General features: G+C 49.3%; 1 protein-coding gene across 2 annotated transcripts in view; it reads left to right on the top strand.

Annotated features, from left to right (window-relative positions):
* PACS1 (phosphofurin acidic cluster sorting protein 1) overlaps window positions 1–15,711 on the top strand; it is a 53,033-nt gene that overhangs the window by 18,232 nt on the left and 19,090 nt on the right. Inside the window, exons 3-12 of one of the 2 annotated variants that reach the window (XM_044448350.1) lie at window positions 461–550; window positions 2,133–2,258; window positions 3,230–3,374; window positions 6,734–6,825; window positions 7,770–7,850; window positions 9,701–9,760; window positions 10,576–10,736; window positions 14,118–14,211; window positions 14,698–14,778; window positions 14,874–14,989. In XM_044448350.1, coding sequence (XP_044304285.1) covers window positions 461–550; window positions 2,133–2,258; window positions 3,230–3,374; window positions 6,734–6,825; window positions 7,770–7,850; window positions 9,701–9,760; window positions 10,576–10,736; window positions 14,118–14,211; window positions 14,698–14,778; window positions 14,874–14,989 — 1,046 coding nt within the window. The remainder of the gene's footprint in view (window positions 1–460; window positions 551–2,132; window positions 2,259–3,229; window positions 3,375–6,733; window positions 6,826–7,769; window positions 7,851–9,700; window positions 9,761–10,575; window positions 10,737–14,117; window positions 14,212–14,697; window positions 14,779–14,873; window positions 14,990–15,711) is intronic. The other variant, XM_044448351.1, reaches the window with a different exon arrangement.

Below are 15,711 nucleotides of genomic sequence, written 5' to 3'. Positions count from 1 at the left end.
GGCCTTAGGAAAGGGTGGAGGACACCCAACTCCATGTAGCTACAGGGAGAGAGCTGTCCCTTTTTCATTTTCCCGCCATGTTTGGGTAGTTTATTCAGATCTAACTCTGTGTAGCATCCTAAAACAAGCTGCTGTTACGTGGACAGTCTGGTTTCCCTAGCAATATTGAAATAATAATGACAAGGCACTGGGTATTAATTAATGCAGGGAACAGTTCTGTTTATATAGACAACTTTTGACTGAGGATTGTCTGCTCCAGAGATACGGCCCCAATCGATGCTTTTTCCCGCCTCCCTTCCAACCCTCAAATGGGTCTGAAAATGAGCCAGCTTCCTAGATGGAGCACCTGTCAACGCTTTCGTACACATGTTTGGTGTGTTGTTTGGGGCTAACAGACCCCGGCATTCTCTCCCCTTTTTCGGGTGTTAAAGACTAAAACTGTCACGCTTGCCTCCTACAGGGTTCAAAGCGGATCCTGAGATCCAATGAGATTGTCTTACCTCTCAGCGGACTTGTGGAAACAGAACTTCAGCTGACATTTTCATTGCAGGTAAGTAGAGTTTAATTGGATAGTAACCTTTTGAAATACATCGTGCTTTGCAGGATGGAACTCTGCATGCAATTTTTTCTTAAACAACCATGAAGAATACCATAAACCTGCTCACTCCAACGAGAGCACTTCCATTTTGCCAGCCCTGAGATCGTGGGAAGAATTGCTCCTGTTGTCCTCGGCAGCAGTGTCCAAGTTTGCTCTTAACCAGACGGAGAGCATACCCTTGAAGGAGCTCTGGTCCCTTTCCCCCCTTCACAGCATCGTGCACAAAGACACCAGGCTAACATTTGTCTGCTTCAGATTTTCCTTAATAACTGTGAAGTGCTTGGAGGTTTCTGAAGGGAGATTGCTGTGGAATTTGAAATCTTATTACACCCACACCTCCATTTCTCCGGGCAGCAATTTCACACTCTTGCCTGCTGTGTGCATCACACGGTAGCTTTTCAGATCGGAGAAGCGATGCTCACATTATGTTATGTGTTGAAGGCTGCTTTCCATTAGAAAAACCCTCCCCCACCACTCTCCCTCCGGTGAAAGCATGCAGCCCTTTTTCTCCACACTGCATAAATAGCCATTTCTTGGCACAAAGGAACTGGGCCTGTAGAGAATGGTAAATTGTATGCATTCTGGATCGTGTTGTTTAGCTTCAGCACTGCACAGGGTGGGAATTACATTTTTTAAGGGTTTGAAATGTTTATCTGAGAAGGGATTTTTGTTACCCTTCTTTTGCCAGTAAAGCCCTCATACACTCACTAAGCCAGGGGAGAATGAATCTTGGGCGCTCTGGAGGATGGTGGTTGGCTCTGACAAGAGCTTTCTCTCAGAATAATCAAGAGCACGGAAAATGCCTTTCGCTGTAGCAGCTTCTCGAAACAGCGGCAAGCCTTTGTGTTGGTTTCACAGCCATCAGGGCCCACTTTTGGAGCCCACCTGTCTGCCTTTTATACTGAAGGAACAACTTCTCTTGGAATTTCTCCATGGCTCTTAAGAGACAGCAAGAAAATGGATAATGGGATGGAACACTTCCGTCCTTTCCCCAGAATGAAGATGTTTTGCACGGCGGGAGGCAGGAAAGGCACGGAATGTGTTGATTGTGTGTCGCGGCACATGCGGGGTGACTTTGGGCTGTTTGAAATTGATTTCCTGCTGATCTGAAAAGTATCTTTGCCCTTAAGGATCCTCCGTTTAGGGAAAGATCAAAGTGGGCTGATGAGCTGGGGGCACTGCTTTGAAGCTCTCGCTGTGACCCTCAGAATGCTGCCGATAGAAGCGGATTAGTTGTGATCTGTACTTGCCTGTGGAGGAGCCTGAAAGCTCACATGGCTCATGCCGAAGTCCGTGCTCTAAAGGTGCAATGCAATGCCAGTTTAGACAGAAAAATGCTTGCAGTCCAGCCTTTATAACTAACTGGGCATGCTGAGAGTTTCAGGCCCCCGCTTTCTCGGTCCAAACTTGAATAGGACTGCCCCAAGAATGTGTAACGCGCAGCTGGCTCTCCTCGGTCCGGGACTTGCCCCTTGCTGCACACGTTTGGTCTGCTGCTAATTTGTATGCCATCTCCTTTGGTTTCCTCATGCAGTATCCTCACTTCCTGAAGCGAGATGCCAACAAACTGCAGATCATGTTGCAGCGAAGGAAGCGGTACAAAAATAGGACCTTTCTGGGCTACAAAACGTTGGCTGTTGGCCTTATCAACATGGCCGAGGTAAGGCAGAAGGAAGAGCAGCTGAGCTGAAGTGCAAGGGACACTGATCAAGGGCCGCTACCCTGCGGAAGCCTTTCTCTCCTAGCACGTGTCCTATACCTTCTAGTATCCAAAGAGATTCTCTAGGGAAAGCCAGGGGCGTCCTGTTCCTCTGCTAACCATGAAGTATTTCCAAGGGAACTCAAGCAGTGATGTGGCTGCCGATGTGCAGACTCTTGTGCATATGTGCAGATGCACACGCACATCTTCAGACATAGCCCCCCCTCCCCCCAGAAGTATACCGGGCTTGGCCAATAAGGCACAGGCTGCTTCCTCTTCCATTTCTGCCATCCCAAATGGATAACGCGCGTATTGGGGCTGTAGAAGATTGCCATATACCGAGCCGTTCCCTTGGCCCACCTGGCTCAGTATTGTCTTCACGGACAGAAAGCCCCTCACCTGAGCTTCAGACAAGGCGCTCAGCCCTCTCAGAAGACGATGAGCCTCAATACCTGGAACGAGAGAGCTGGTGGTATCACTAGAAGCCAATGTCTGGGAAATGAGCGCCAAGTTCTCTTTGGCAAGGCAAAGCTTGTTTCCCCGTCCAGTATATTAAGCTCCGTCCCTAGCAGTGCTGTGCCAACTGGCAGCTTGTGGGCTGCCGGTTTTCCAGGAGCACGTCCCTCCATAGTCTAGCCCATGCTCCTTCCTCCCATGTTCATGCCTTTGTTTAATCTGGGATTTCTTTTTCTCCTAGACTCAGGTTGCTTTATGTTTCTGTGATACTTTTTTGGAGGGTCTCTCCCTCTTTCAGACAAGAGAAGATCGACTGCTGATCATTGTTGGCGTTACATCCTTGCCTGCTCTTCTTTTTGGTTCTGTAGCTTTCAGGAAATGTAGGCAGATGCCCTTGCCGCTCGGTTATTGCAGGCGTCCCTGTGTGTCAACTTCCTGGGTATGTTCTGACGTGGCCGTGCGTTTTCCTTCCCCAGGTGATGCAGCATCCAAGTGAGGGAGCTCTGGTATTGGGACTCCACAGCAACGTGAAAGATGTCTCTGTGCCCGTTGCCGAAATAAAAATCTATTCCCTGTCCAGCCAGCCTATAGACCACGAAGGGCTGAAGTCCAAACTCTCTGGTAAGGAGACTGCCAAGTCTTGGCTTCTTGTATTTTGAGTAGTTCTAGGAGCTATCAGTGAGAATAGCTGGCAGAGTGAACTGTAGAGGAAGCAGCATAAGAAGCGCCAGTCTGGAATACAGGAAGGCTCGACACGCCAAGCAAGTGTGCATCCATTCGTCATTTTTCATTGGCCTAATAGCCAATGCAAAAATTTTGTGTTGCATTCCCTGGTGCAGATGCTGTGCTTCCCTTGTGTATCAAACCAGGAACCTCTTTTTGGTCAGCTTTAATTTCTTTATTTTCATCTAAATGGACTGTCCAGAGACTCAAATGCACACCTGAAATATCCAAACCAAAAAATGTTTTCTCACGGTCCAACAACGTGGTGGTAGGCCATATATCGGAGCAGGGACCACTGTTCTTAAATATTACAGTATTTGTGGTTGGTGCAGAGGGGGGAGATGAAGGGGGGGCACACGAAGGATCCCTTGTCACAAAGGACTCCTGGTCTTCTCATACCGCTGTGCTTCCTTCTGGGGTGGAAAGATTGCGTTCATTCCGCCAGTTTCGATTGCAGGCACTAAGTGTGGACCAAAGCAAGTTAAACCAGGGGGCTTCAGATACACCATAGGGCCATGCTGCTTCCACATGCCTAGTGTGGCTCTCTGTTGTGCCGGCCAGAGCAGGGCCGCATCTCACAGGTTCTCCTTCCACCTTGGGCTGCTTGGCTGATGCACTGCCCTTGTGAGCAGCTCTCAGGCTGACTCGGAGGCATTTCCAGCTTAAAACGGCGTCTCTTAGCAGAACCGGAGAAGGCTCCTGCCCAAGATCTTGGAGATTCTCTGGCAGTCAGGGTAGACTTTGGGCTGGCCTGGTATACGGTGAGCTCGGCATGTTCTCTGAGGCATAGATGTCTCCACGCAAGGTCCAAGCAGAGCGTGGGGATGCCACACGGGGCCGGAGAGAGGTGGTCTCTTAAAATGGCCCAGGCTGCCATCGCATTACGGCTAGAGGCCGAGCAGAAGCGACGAAGCTGCGACAGGCAGGCTTACCGCTGCTGCCTGGCAACCTGTGGAGCCGCTCATGAGTCTTAACATGGGTCACTTGCGGGAGAACTACCGCAGCACCTTGGCGAGGCTCACGGGGTCGTGTCCGCTCTCTCCCTGTGGCTCGTTTTGACAATCCGGCCTAATTCCTTCACACACGGCTATATTGAGCTGCCTGCCTTAGAATTCTCGGCTTTGCGATATTTCTTTCCTAGGCAATAAATCTGGTTGCCAGGGAAACTGATGGAGATGGAGGCTCCATGCTAGATTCGTTCTGATATTTGGGTTGATTACCAGCGATGCTGTGGGTGACCGAATAAGGGGGCGGGGGTGGGGAAGCTGGGAACCGCGATGAGGTCATCGCTGCAGGCTCCCCTGCCTTTGTGCACGGATCTGAATCGGATGCAAACTGGCCCGCTTAGCATTGCAGTGCCAGAGCTCTAACCTAACGGTAATTGATTTTGCACTCTTCATAGTGCGGGGGGGGGGGGGAGGCAAGGTACCAGCTCACCTCTGCTGCGAAATGATTTTTTAAAAAAACCTTCCTTCCAAGGAGCATTCAGCGTGATATACCTTGGGGGTTTGAGATGCTGTCCCATTTTTCTTCATGGCAAGCCTCTAGGGTAGTTTGAACAGAGAGACAGATTAGCCTGAGGTTTCTGTAGCGAGTTTCATGTTTGAGCAGGGATTTGAACCCAGATCTCCGATGTCCCATTCCAGTACCCTCTCTGTTCCAGGTGTGCGGAATAGATTCTGGTCCCTTGCTGCTGGGAACCAGGGTTGGACTTCTTTTGCTTTCCAGTTGTGAGACTAAGATGGAATAATCTGAACCCAGGGTTCAAGCCTGGTTCAAGCCACCCCCTGTATCAAAAGCACTGTCCCCATCCTTGACCTTCTGGGGGGAAGGTTGCAGTCACTTATTTTTCCATAAAGGATGCTCAGATGGGATAGATGGCATCCCACCTAGGACCAGAACGTACGTTCCATCCTCCAGGCCCATTCTCTAGCGTGTAAAAGAAGGGCAGGGAAGAAAGTTCGGCCTGATCAGAACAGCTCGTGGGTAAATCGGGAAGAGTTGTGGGGGTGGGCAGTGTTGTCTGGCTTTTGCCACCCTTGTAATGAGAGTAGAAGCACCACAGAACATCTTCCGAAGCAAATGGCTCCAGCCTGGTTTTACATTCTTTAATTACTTCCTTTAAGTGTCTAAAAATTTAAGCTGCCGGGACTGCTTTGATGGCCCTCGTGAATGATCAGATAGGGCAGTTGTGAGTCTTAAATGGTGCTATTTTGCTTCTAAACACCATCCCCGGGAAGGAATGATTAGCTGTCAGTCTGCATGAGAAATATCAAATTTGAGAGCACCCAGGAGGGCTCTGCAGATGCCGTGATTTTCAAAGCTACTTAGGCTCGTCTGCCAGATTTAAATTGACTCTTTGGACACGGATTAAAACACAGTTTGGATCCCACTGGGTGGCTTGCTTCCTATTATCAAGAAGATCACATGCTGACCCAAAAGGGTCATGGTATATTGGATACCAGGAGGCCCGCGATGTGTTTGGAACATCTGCGGGACAGCGTGATCAGGAATGGGCGATGGCTCGTGCTCCCATCAACTCGAAACACTGAGGCGGATGGTCCTTCTGCATTACGGGCTGCAGTGGTGGAATCCCGCAATGGCAAGGGAGAACTGGCAAAGGGGGCGGGTTACACGTCAGTTAATACGCTCCCACACCGAGCAGAGTTCCTGTAGCAACAGCCAGTTGGTTTAAAACACGATGGGATACCTTGCACACCTTTCCCATCTCCCCAGGGCACTGACGGTCTTCTTTGTAGGTTGCGCCGAGTGATGAGAGAACTTGGGTCAAAGGGCTAAACAACCCAGCTGATTGGGCCTTGTGCAGAAGAGGCTGGTCTGCCTCTTGGATGGATTATCACCATGTGGTGGGAGGGGGTTATTGCAAAGAAGAACCAACTCCCAACAGACTCTACTCCTTGCAAAAGTAAAAACCAAAAGATTAGGCCATTATTAAATGTACTTCAATATGCCACAGGAAAGTAATCTAGGGAGCCACCATGGGATTCCCATGGCTAATTTTCTTGACATGTAAAATCAGTAATAATAGGGCAGGGATGACAAATGAAAGAAGCGGGTGATGAGTGGACACATTCTCCCAGTGTCTCAACCAAGCTGCCTTCTTGCTTACAATCTGTTACTGAACCTGCCTTTTCTCACTACCCCGACTACTTAGGCTGGGCCTGTCTGGATTCCATTTGAAAAGACAGGAGGCTTTGGTTGCATCTTGAGCTGGTAACCCTTCCCCTGTCTTGCAGATCGCTCCCCTGATATTGATAACTACTCGGAGGAGGAAGAAGAGAGCTTCTCTTCTGAGCAGGAAGGGAGTGATGACCCCCTGCACGGACAGGTAACCTTTCCCGTTCACCAAACTGCCATCTTCTGTGAGGGTTTGTCATGGATTCCCTAGCAAGGATTTTTCAGAATCCTTAACCCCTGTTCGGACTGCAGGTAGCGCAGTGGGTTAATCCGCTGTGCTGCTGGGCTGGTTGATCGAAAGGTCGCCGGTTCAAATCTGCACAACGGGGGGAGTTCCCGTTGCTCCGTCCAGCTCCTGCCAACCTTGCAGTTCGAAAGCATGCAAATGCAAGGAGATAAAAAGGCACCACTTTGGTAGGCAGGTAGCAGCGTTCCGTGCACTTTGGTGTTCAGTCATGCCGGCCACATGACCACGGAGACTGTCGGCGGACAAGCTCTGGCTCCCTCGGCTAGGAAATGGAGATGAGCACCGCCCCCGAGAGTCAGGCATGACTGGACTTAATGTCAAGGGGAAACCTTTACCTTTAACCCCTGTTCACTGAGAGTAATTTCAAACTACCTGCTAATTAGTTGGCTTTTCCATACTCCTTAATTGTAGCAGATGCATTGAAATATTTTCTAGCTGTTCAGAAAAAAAAGAAGTGACGAGGGAAGCTTCGAGAAGGTATATGGGAGCACTAAAAAAAGAACAAAACTGATTAAAAATGAACATAACAGAAAGTAATTTGTAGGAAGTATAGCACTAAAGCTGATGCAGAGTCCATCTAGCTGAGCAGCATTGGCTAGAGGATACAAGAAACGGGTCTGTTCTCTGAATGCGCATGGCTTTGTAGTAACTTTGTAGTAACGCTCAGAGCTGGCCCGGCTGTGGAATGAAACTCTCCAGGGGAAACGACACAGCTCCGTCTTGGAGCCAGATCGATATGTGGAATCGGAAGACTCTCATGGGCGAGGGCTGAGGTTCTGGCTTGCTTGGAAGTCCTTGCTGGGGGCCCCTTGCATTCTGAAGGGGCCTGTCCCACGGTGTCCCCCTAGGACTTGTTTTATGAAGAGGAGGACCTTCGGAAGGTGAAAAAGACACGGAGGAAAATGACGTCAACTTCTGCAATTACTCGGGTGAGTCATGTTGCCTGTGAGCTTGTCAGGATGAGAGATTCATCCTGTTTCTCTCTTTCCCCTCTTCTGCTGCAAACCTACCTGTTGCTTCTGCTCATTGAAAGAGTCCATGTGGCCATGAAGTATCCCAACATCAAAACAGGTTTCTTTTGTGAGCAGCTAGATGTACCTAAGATCCCGAGTCGGTTTGCTCACCTTCCCAGCTGCTGCTTAGCCTTATCTGACCGGTTTTCCAGGATCGTTCTAATTTATTTGTTTGTTTGGAATTTTTGTATGCCATCCCATTCACAAAAGCCTCGGAATGGCTTCCAACATATAAATAAATACTCATACAAAAATACATATAACATCTGGAAACATCCTGGTTAAATATTTTAAAAACAATAAATAATAACAGTTATTAAAATAACGTTTAAATAAAAAGGTCTTGGCCTGGCGCCAAAAAACAAATAATGACGGTGCCAGGCAGACCTCTCTGGGGAGCCCATTCCATAAGTGGGGCGCCACCGCAGAGAAAGCCCTCCTCCAGGTACTCACCCTCCTAATATCTTTCACGGAGGGTTCCCGGAGAAGAGCCTCTGCCACCGATCTCAAGGGGCGGGAGGGCAAATATGGAAGTGGGCTTTGTAGGTGATGACCAGCACCTTGAAATGGGCCCGGACTTGGATGGGGAGCCAGTGAAGCTGGAAGAGGACTGGGGTTCTAGAATTGCTAGCTGGCCTTTGATGCTGACTTTTTATACTCTGCACCAAAATCTGTACGAAGCTGAGGGTAGACTGCGGAGCTGCTCTGGACCATAGAAAATCCTAGTCATCCACTCTTTTTTTCTTACAGGATTATAATTTTGAGGAGAGGACGGAGGGCATCTCCCCCCCTCCTGCACCTCTGATTGCTGCAGCTATCAGTTTCTCCATATTGTTCTTCACTGGCATTTATTGTAGCTGGATTTAGCTTGAGGACATCCAGTTACCAGTTATTTTTGCAAAGCTGAGGCTCAGTCCTAGAACACTTGAAGCGTTCTTTAAAGCATTTGCCAAAGGCCTGACTCCTGGCCTTTCCTCCTTCTGCTTCACAGCTCAGTAATTAAAGAATTGGTTTGCACAGCCAGATCCTGCATCTCGTTTTGTACCCATGTTAAGGCAGAGAAGTGATGCCGGGACTTTAGCTGGGGTGGGTGCAGTTGTCTGCTTTGGAAGCTGCTTTTGCTGCAGTAGCCTGGCACGGAGGGACAAAACCTGGAGCAGAGATGCTGAGCATATGTGGACATCCGTTGGTTCGCCTCCCAAGCTCCTACACCTCTGGAGCAAGGGGCAGAACTTCTACAGAGTCTTTCTCCCTGGCACTGCTTTTTAATAAACAAAGCACTAACGAGGCTTTCCCTTCCTGTTCCTCCCCAGCAAATTCATATTCATTACTCCTTAAGGCTTGGCTGTGAAGATGACTCTTTGAGCACCAACTTTTTCAGCTGCCTTCATAAAATATGCACGCTCTGAGAGCTGCCCTCTTGCGAGGTTCGCGAGCTAAGTGGGGTTGCTCTGGAGCGGTGAGGAAGAAAGGGTTTTGCATTAATGCAGAGCTTCTGCAGAGCTGCGTGTTTGGATCCTGCAGGGCAGCTTGCCTCATCTCCTGCTGGCTCCACGGACTTGTTGCATTCCCACTGGGTCTGACATGCTATGGTTGGAATGCTAAGTTATGTGGAGTTTTAAAAAATGTTTTGCAGATTTCCTATGAAGTTTAAAATAGCCTTTTCTTTGTGGTTGCCTCTTCCAGCATTAGCATTAGTCATGTACAGCATCTAGTCGCTCTGATTATGCTTTCTCTAACGAGTTAATGGTACCTCTTTTTCACAGCAGCCAAATATTAAGCAGAAGTTTGTGGCTTTGCTGAAGAGGTTCAAGGTATCAGACGAGGTATGTATGGCAGTGTTTCTAGACCTGGTCCAGTTGCCGGGTATTCACAAAATTCTCGGTAATCGTTGGCTGCTGCATGATGACAAAACCCATCTGAAACAGAGGAGGGGTGTTCTGATGGGGTGGATGGAATCTCAGTGGGGAGGGGTTTGCGTTGCATGCAGAAGGGCCCGTGTTTATCTCTGGCGATTCCAGGCAGGACTGGAAAAGACACCTGCTCTAAAATATTGGAGTGCTGCAGGCAGTCATTGCAGACTGTACTGAGGTCTTGGAAGGGAGGAAGCCTCCTAGGGCCCTAAATGGAGAGAGCCTTGGCTATCGGGTGGTATAAAAATTAAATAAATAAAATAAGTAAGCCTACATGGATAGGATTATTGGTGCGTGTGGTAGGGTGGTTTGGAGCAATCTGAAAGCACCCCGGCCTGCATCACACACACACACACCCCGTCCGGCAACTGGGCCTTCTTGTTTCTCTGCCATTTATTGAGGGCATGATGTGTGGCCGCGGTTGGAGGAGGACAGCAGTGGCCTCCTGTTTTGTCTCCAGTGTTAGTGATTAAATGTCACTGTTGCACCTCTATTTCCAATGACCGATTCCTGGAACTTCCTGTAATTTTCTGTCTGCGGCCTAAAGAAGGACGCAATCTGCTAGTTGTTTCTCGGTGAATCTGTTTGGCAGGCTTAATAGCAAGAACTGGCTTGGTAAAAACACCACACAGTTCACTGCCGTGGAATGAAACGTTGCTCCGTCTAAGGAGCAAATGATTCAGGCCCCACCTCAGAGCCTGGGGACTCAGCAAGCCTTTCCGGAACAGGTCGGCTTCGGACTGGAGCATGTGTCCAGGGAGCAGATTCGGGAGGTGGAGGAAGACTTGGACGAGCTGTACGACAGCCTGGAGATGTACAATCCCAGCGACAGCGGTCCCGAGATGGAGGACACGGAGAGCATACTCAGCACACCAAAGCCAAAGCTCAAGTAAGTGCGACGGGGCGGGGGGCAGGGGCATTTAAACATAGGCTGCCGTGACGCCCCGCAGCAAAGCTTCTTAACTCTTCTGCTTTGCCGGGAAGGCTTCGCATTCTGGGCGCATTGAAGCACTCTTGCTCTCAACCCGAGAAGCTCTCATCGTTGACCGAGAGAGCCAGGAAGATGCGCTGGGAGGAGAAAACCACAGGGTTGGTGCTGCCGGTAAAGCGTGCGGGGCTTTTGACCCTTTCGGCATCCTTGCCGGAGGATGTTATCCCACTGTCCACAGCAGCGCTATTTCGGCCTTTCGCCTGCCAGCCTCTAGCCCAGAACTTTGGGGAGGCTTGCGGATGTCAGAGCTTTCGTGTCCTCTGTTTGTGCAACATGTTGCTATTAATTCCGAGCTTCCCCAGGGGTCGGTCTGCAGTGCTGTTCCTATAAGAGATAAGGGAGGTGCCTTCCAACCTTACTTTGGCTCTGGAACCTTTCAGGGATAATCGCCTCAGTTGTTCAAATGCTCCTCTGCCACTCTGAGCATGAGAAGTTTTGAAACGCAAAGCCCCACGCTTTAGACAAGCCCCTCTGTTCTCTCCCGTTTCTGGCACGATTTAAGTGGCCCTGTGACGTTTGGAGAGCCGCATGACATTTGCACCAAGTATGCAGTAGAAAAAAGAAAAGTTTGTGCATAATGGGGGCACTTCTCTCTCTGGGCTTTCTTCCAGGGAAGCATATCCTCTTCCAACGGCATTCTTCCACTGGAGCTATCAACTGACTCAGCTCCCTCAACGGCCAATCTGTTCTGCAGAGGGTTTTTCTCTTCCTGGGGTTGCAGAGGCTAGGAAACACGAAGAAAGCACTGCCACCTCTGTGATTTTGAGCTTTATAGTTCTCTCCTTCCCTCTCTCCTTTCAGAATAATTTTAGCGCTCAGTTTTTAAATGTGAGCTTAATCTTCGTGACTGGATCGTGTTACAGCCCCGGCAAAAGCGACTCCATTCACTGTCAGCCTGTGATTCTTTGTCTTTGAGCCACGGTTCCTGCCTATCTTACCCAAATAGCTGAATCTTTCTCTCTGCCTCTTCGTGCCCTGCCTTTTGAAGCTCAGTCTGGGAAAGTGAGTGCTTGAAAAGCCAGCAGAACGGTGGCCTGGTAGCCAGCCATGCTGCTTTGGCGGGAGAAATATCTGGTCGGTGCTTCATCCGTCGCGGGGGGAGCCCTTTTGCATCTGGGCAGCTACTTTGCCAAAATGTAAATTACGAGCTGGTGAACCAAACAAACGTTGAAAAGCATACGAAAGGTTCAGCCCACTGGCTGCACAAACCTGTGAACACATATATCCCGCCCCTTTAGCCAGTGCCGTTCGGGGTTCTACATTTAAAGGCAATTAACAACATTAAGCATAAAATAATAAACAACTGAGGCATAACACATTCCACACTCACTCGCTCAGTCACACACACATGAATCCGCTAAAGAGCAGGAAACAGACAGTGCAAATCAGTGGAAAGATAGAGGCCAAGGAAAGGATTCCTTCGTACTAAAAGGAGTATAAAGCATATGGAAGCTTTTAATAAATAAATAAAAGAACCTCAGAAGTCCCCTGGAACAACAAACGGTGAACTGGAAAGGAGTGGGGCGATTGTCCCAAGCCTCTGTTCAGGTTGCCCTGTCCGGCCCTCCCCTGTGCCCACCGTGCTTCAGATGGAAAGGGGACCCAGAGCAGAGGCATCAACGGACATCGTACCATTGCGGGCAGCTGTCTAGGAATCCTGGACCCATCCTGGTTTGGCCTGGAACGGCTTGAACACTTAGCAGAAAGAGTTAGCAGATCCTCGTCCAGCACACAGAGTTCCTTTCTCCCCCCGGGCAAGGAAAGAAACCTTGGGGAATAGATGCAGTGGGGTGGAGGAATCTCTCTCCTCACACCTGCCCATCAGGAATAGCAGCAGCAATAGCAACGTCCTCGTCAGTTATCCGGCGTAAGCGCGCTGCTCCGCTAACGAGGATCTAGCTTGGGACACAGCCGGGCACCTTGGGTCACGCTTGTGAAGCAAGAGTGCCTCTGGTTTCCAGGATTCTTCCTCAGGAAGCTCCTTCCTGACCTATACAAATCCTGGTTCCTGACTGATGTGTCTTCAGGGCTGGATCAAAAAGGAGGGTGGACAGCTTGATGGAAAATGTCGGCACAGGGAAAGGCTGCTGTGGGAAAGGCAGGTTCCATGTTAGGCACAATTGGAAGAGAATTTAAAATAGAACTGCCATGATCATACTTCCTTTTATACAAATCTACGATGCACGCACTTCCAGTACTGTGTACAATTCTGGTCACCGCACCTAAAAGAGGATTCTGAAAGGCTGGGGGAAAAGTCAAGGAAGGGCAACTACAACGATCCAGGGGTTAAATCAACAAGCCTGTGAGGAAAGTTGATGATGATGGTTGGGACTGTTTACCTGAGGGAAAGGCCAGACTGGGGGAAGACATGATAGAGGTGTACAGAATAGCGCACGGCGTGGAGAAGGAAGACGTTGCACCCAAACAGATCATCCCAAGAAGTTGAAAGGGGCGAGAGAACAGAAAAAGGAAGGGCTTTTTTTAAATTTTTATTTATTTATTAGGACATTTCTATGCCGCCCCTTGCCGAAGCCTCGGGGCGGCTTACAACACAATAAAATACAATAAAATACAAAAATAACAATATAAAATTAAAATTAACAATATAAAATAAATTAAAAATAGCTTCTTCACGCAGCACAGAGTTAAACGGTGGGATTCACTTCCATAGCTTGAAGTGAGGGGCGCCGTCTTGAATGACTCCAAAAGGAGATTGGACACATTCACAAAAGAGAAGGCGATGCATGGCCGCTAGTCCTCATGGATCACCACTTGCTGGGGAATGTGCCCGGAGGTGCTATTGCACTTGGCCATTCCTGCAGGCTGTTGGCTGGCCACTGTGTGAACAGAACCGGCCGAGGCCAGTATGGCTCTCAGGCAAGGTGCCCGTGGAAATGAGGCACGGCCCTGCAGTTCCCCGTGCCCGTACCAGGGTCCCGGCGATATCCACTCCCCTGCTTGGCATCTCTTCGATGCTCTCCTTTTGATAAAGGGTCTGTCTGCCGCCCAGGGAAGAATAACTTTGAACCAGTCAGAAGAGGATTTTCTTCCAGCTTTAGCCGGTGTCAACAGACTGGAGGGTGTAGATGGGGTTGCAGCGTCCCACTGCCTGAAGTCAGATTCCCCAGGGAACTGCTGGCCTGGCCACCTGCTCGTGAAGGTCTTGTAAGGAGAGAGTGGTTGCTTTGATTCTTGCTCCTCCTTGCTCCCACTGGTGTCCTTGCAAGGATGCATCGTGCTGTTGCCTCTTTTTTGATCTTACTGCTCTCTTTATTCCAGGCCTTTCTTTGAGGGAATGTCGCAGTCAAGCTCTCAGACTGAAATCGGAAGCCTTAACAGCAAGGGAAGCCTTGGCAAAGACGCCACCAGCCCGGTAAGTAAGAAGAAAGAGAACATCGCTTGTTTCCTGGGCTGGGTCAGAATTAATCCAACCTTTTGGGGCAAAACCTTAATCCAGGAAACCTTGACCTTTTGGGGTTATAGTATACTGGGAATTGTAGGCCTTTTTTCTATCTAAACTGACACAAGATTGTGCCCTTACTGAGTAAAAAAAAAAAGTGGGAAAAGTTACCCTCATCCCTGAGGGACCCTTCAGGGCACACCCTTTAGCTCCTTCACAAAATCCAGCCCTGAGGTTTAGAAATGTGGGTATGAACGCTGGGTTTTCCAGGGAGCGGAAGGCTACGTCGCTCAGGTGTTGCCCTGTGCAAAGCTCCCGTGCTCACCAGAATTTCCCTGATTTGTGATGTACCTAAACAGTGTCTCATCCAGAGACCATAAACGTGGCCCATCCAAATCTTAGTTTGCTTCACATCCTTCTCTCTCTCCCTCTCCCTCTCTCCATCCCTGCTGTCTTCAGATGGAAGCATCCATCGGGGACAAAATGAAGCCGATCCGGAGTAAGAATGCAGATGACAGCATCAATGAAGCTGACACATTGGTGAACACATTTCTCTTTATTGCTGGAAGGAAACGTCCTCCTCTGCTTTTATCGCGGCCGGTAAATTTGAATGCTTCTCTCCCCTCTTTGTCCAGGAGGCGAATGAGCAGGATGCATTTGGAGAGTCCACCACCACCTTAGTCATTCCAGAAAAGGTCAAGACCCCTATGAAGAGCAGCAGGGGAGAACTCCAGAGCATGGCATCGCCAAGGTAATACGCGTTTTTTGCTTTGGGTCACTCGCTTTCCTTTATTTTATTTATTAGATTTATATCCCTTCTTTTTTCTTTCTTTCCAAGGAACTCAGGGTGGATTACACAATTTGCCTCTCAATCTTACCCTCACAACCACAGCCCTGTGAGGTTGGTCGGGCTGAGTGTCTGACTGGGCCAAGCCATCCTGTGAGCTCATGATGGAGTGGGGACTAGGACCCGGATCTCCTGAGTCCCAGTCCCACACTCTACACCGCACTGGCACTCTTCGTCCTTTCTTCTGGAAATGTTGCAAAGGAGTTGATAGCCTAAATATCGAGCACTGCAACACTCAAAGGTTCAATTAGGTTGCAGCTTACTATTTCCCTCGGCAGGGCTGGGTCGTGGGTGGCTTGCATGCTCTCCAAGGGACCCTGCTGAGATTCCAAAAGGCCCTTCACGGAGGAGCAACTTCAAAGGCAGCGCCTCAGTCTTGTCTTTTGGGCAGACATAGAATATTTTAGGAAACTGGTGTCCCGCCCAAAAAGAGCAGATTCTGCTGGAGTAACTGCTGACAGTGAACATGCCTAGATTGCTTCCGAGAGCCCCTGAGCAGTGTGCATGCAGGAGGCCCTTAGCTCGGAAAACTTGCGTTGGAGCAGCCAAGGATAAAGGATAGGCCCCGGATGCAATACATACAGACACATATTGCGATTTCTATCCTGCCTTTTTCCCACAAAGGG

Source organism: Varanus komodoensis, unplaced genomic scaffold (assembly GCF_004798865.1).
Source record: "Varanus komodoensis strain SLA01 unplaced genomic scaffold, ASM479886v1 scaffold55, whole genome shotgun sequence".
Taxonomy (NCBI): domain Eukaryota; kingdom Metazoa; phylum Chordata; class Lepidosauria; order Squamata; family Varanidae; genus Varanus; species Varanus komodoensis.
The sequence above is the reverse complement of the archived record's forward strand: the minus strand, read 5'-3'. Positions and strand labels throughout refer to the sequence as shown.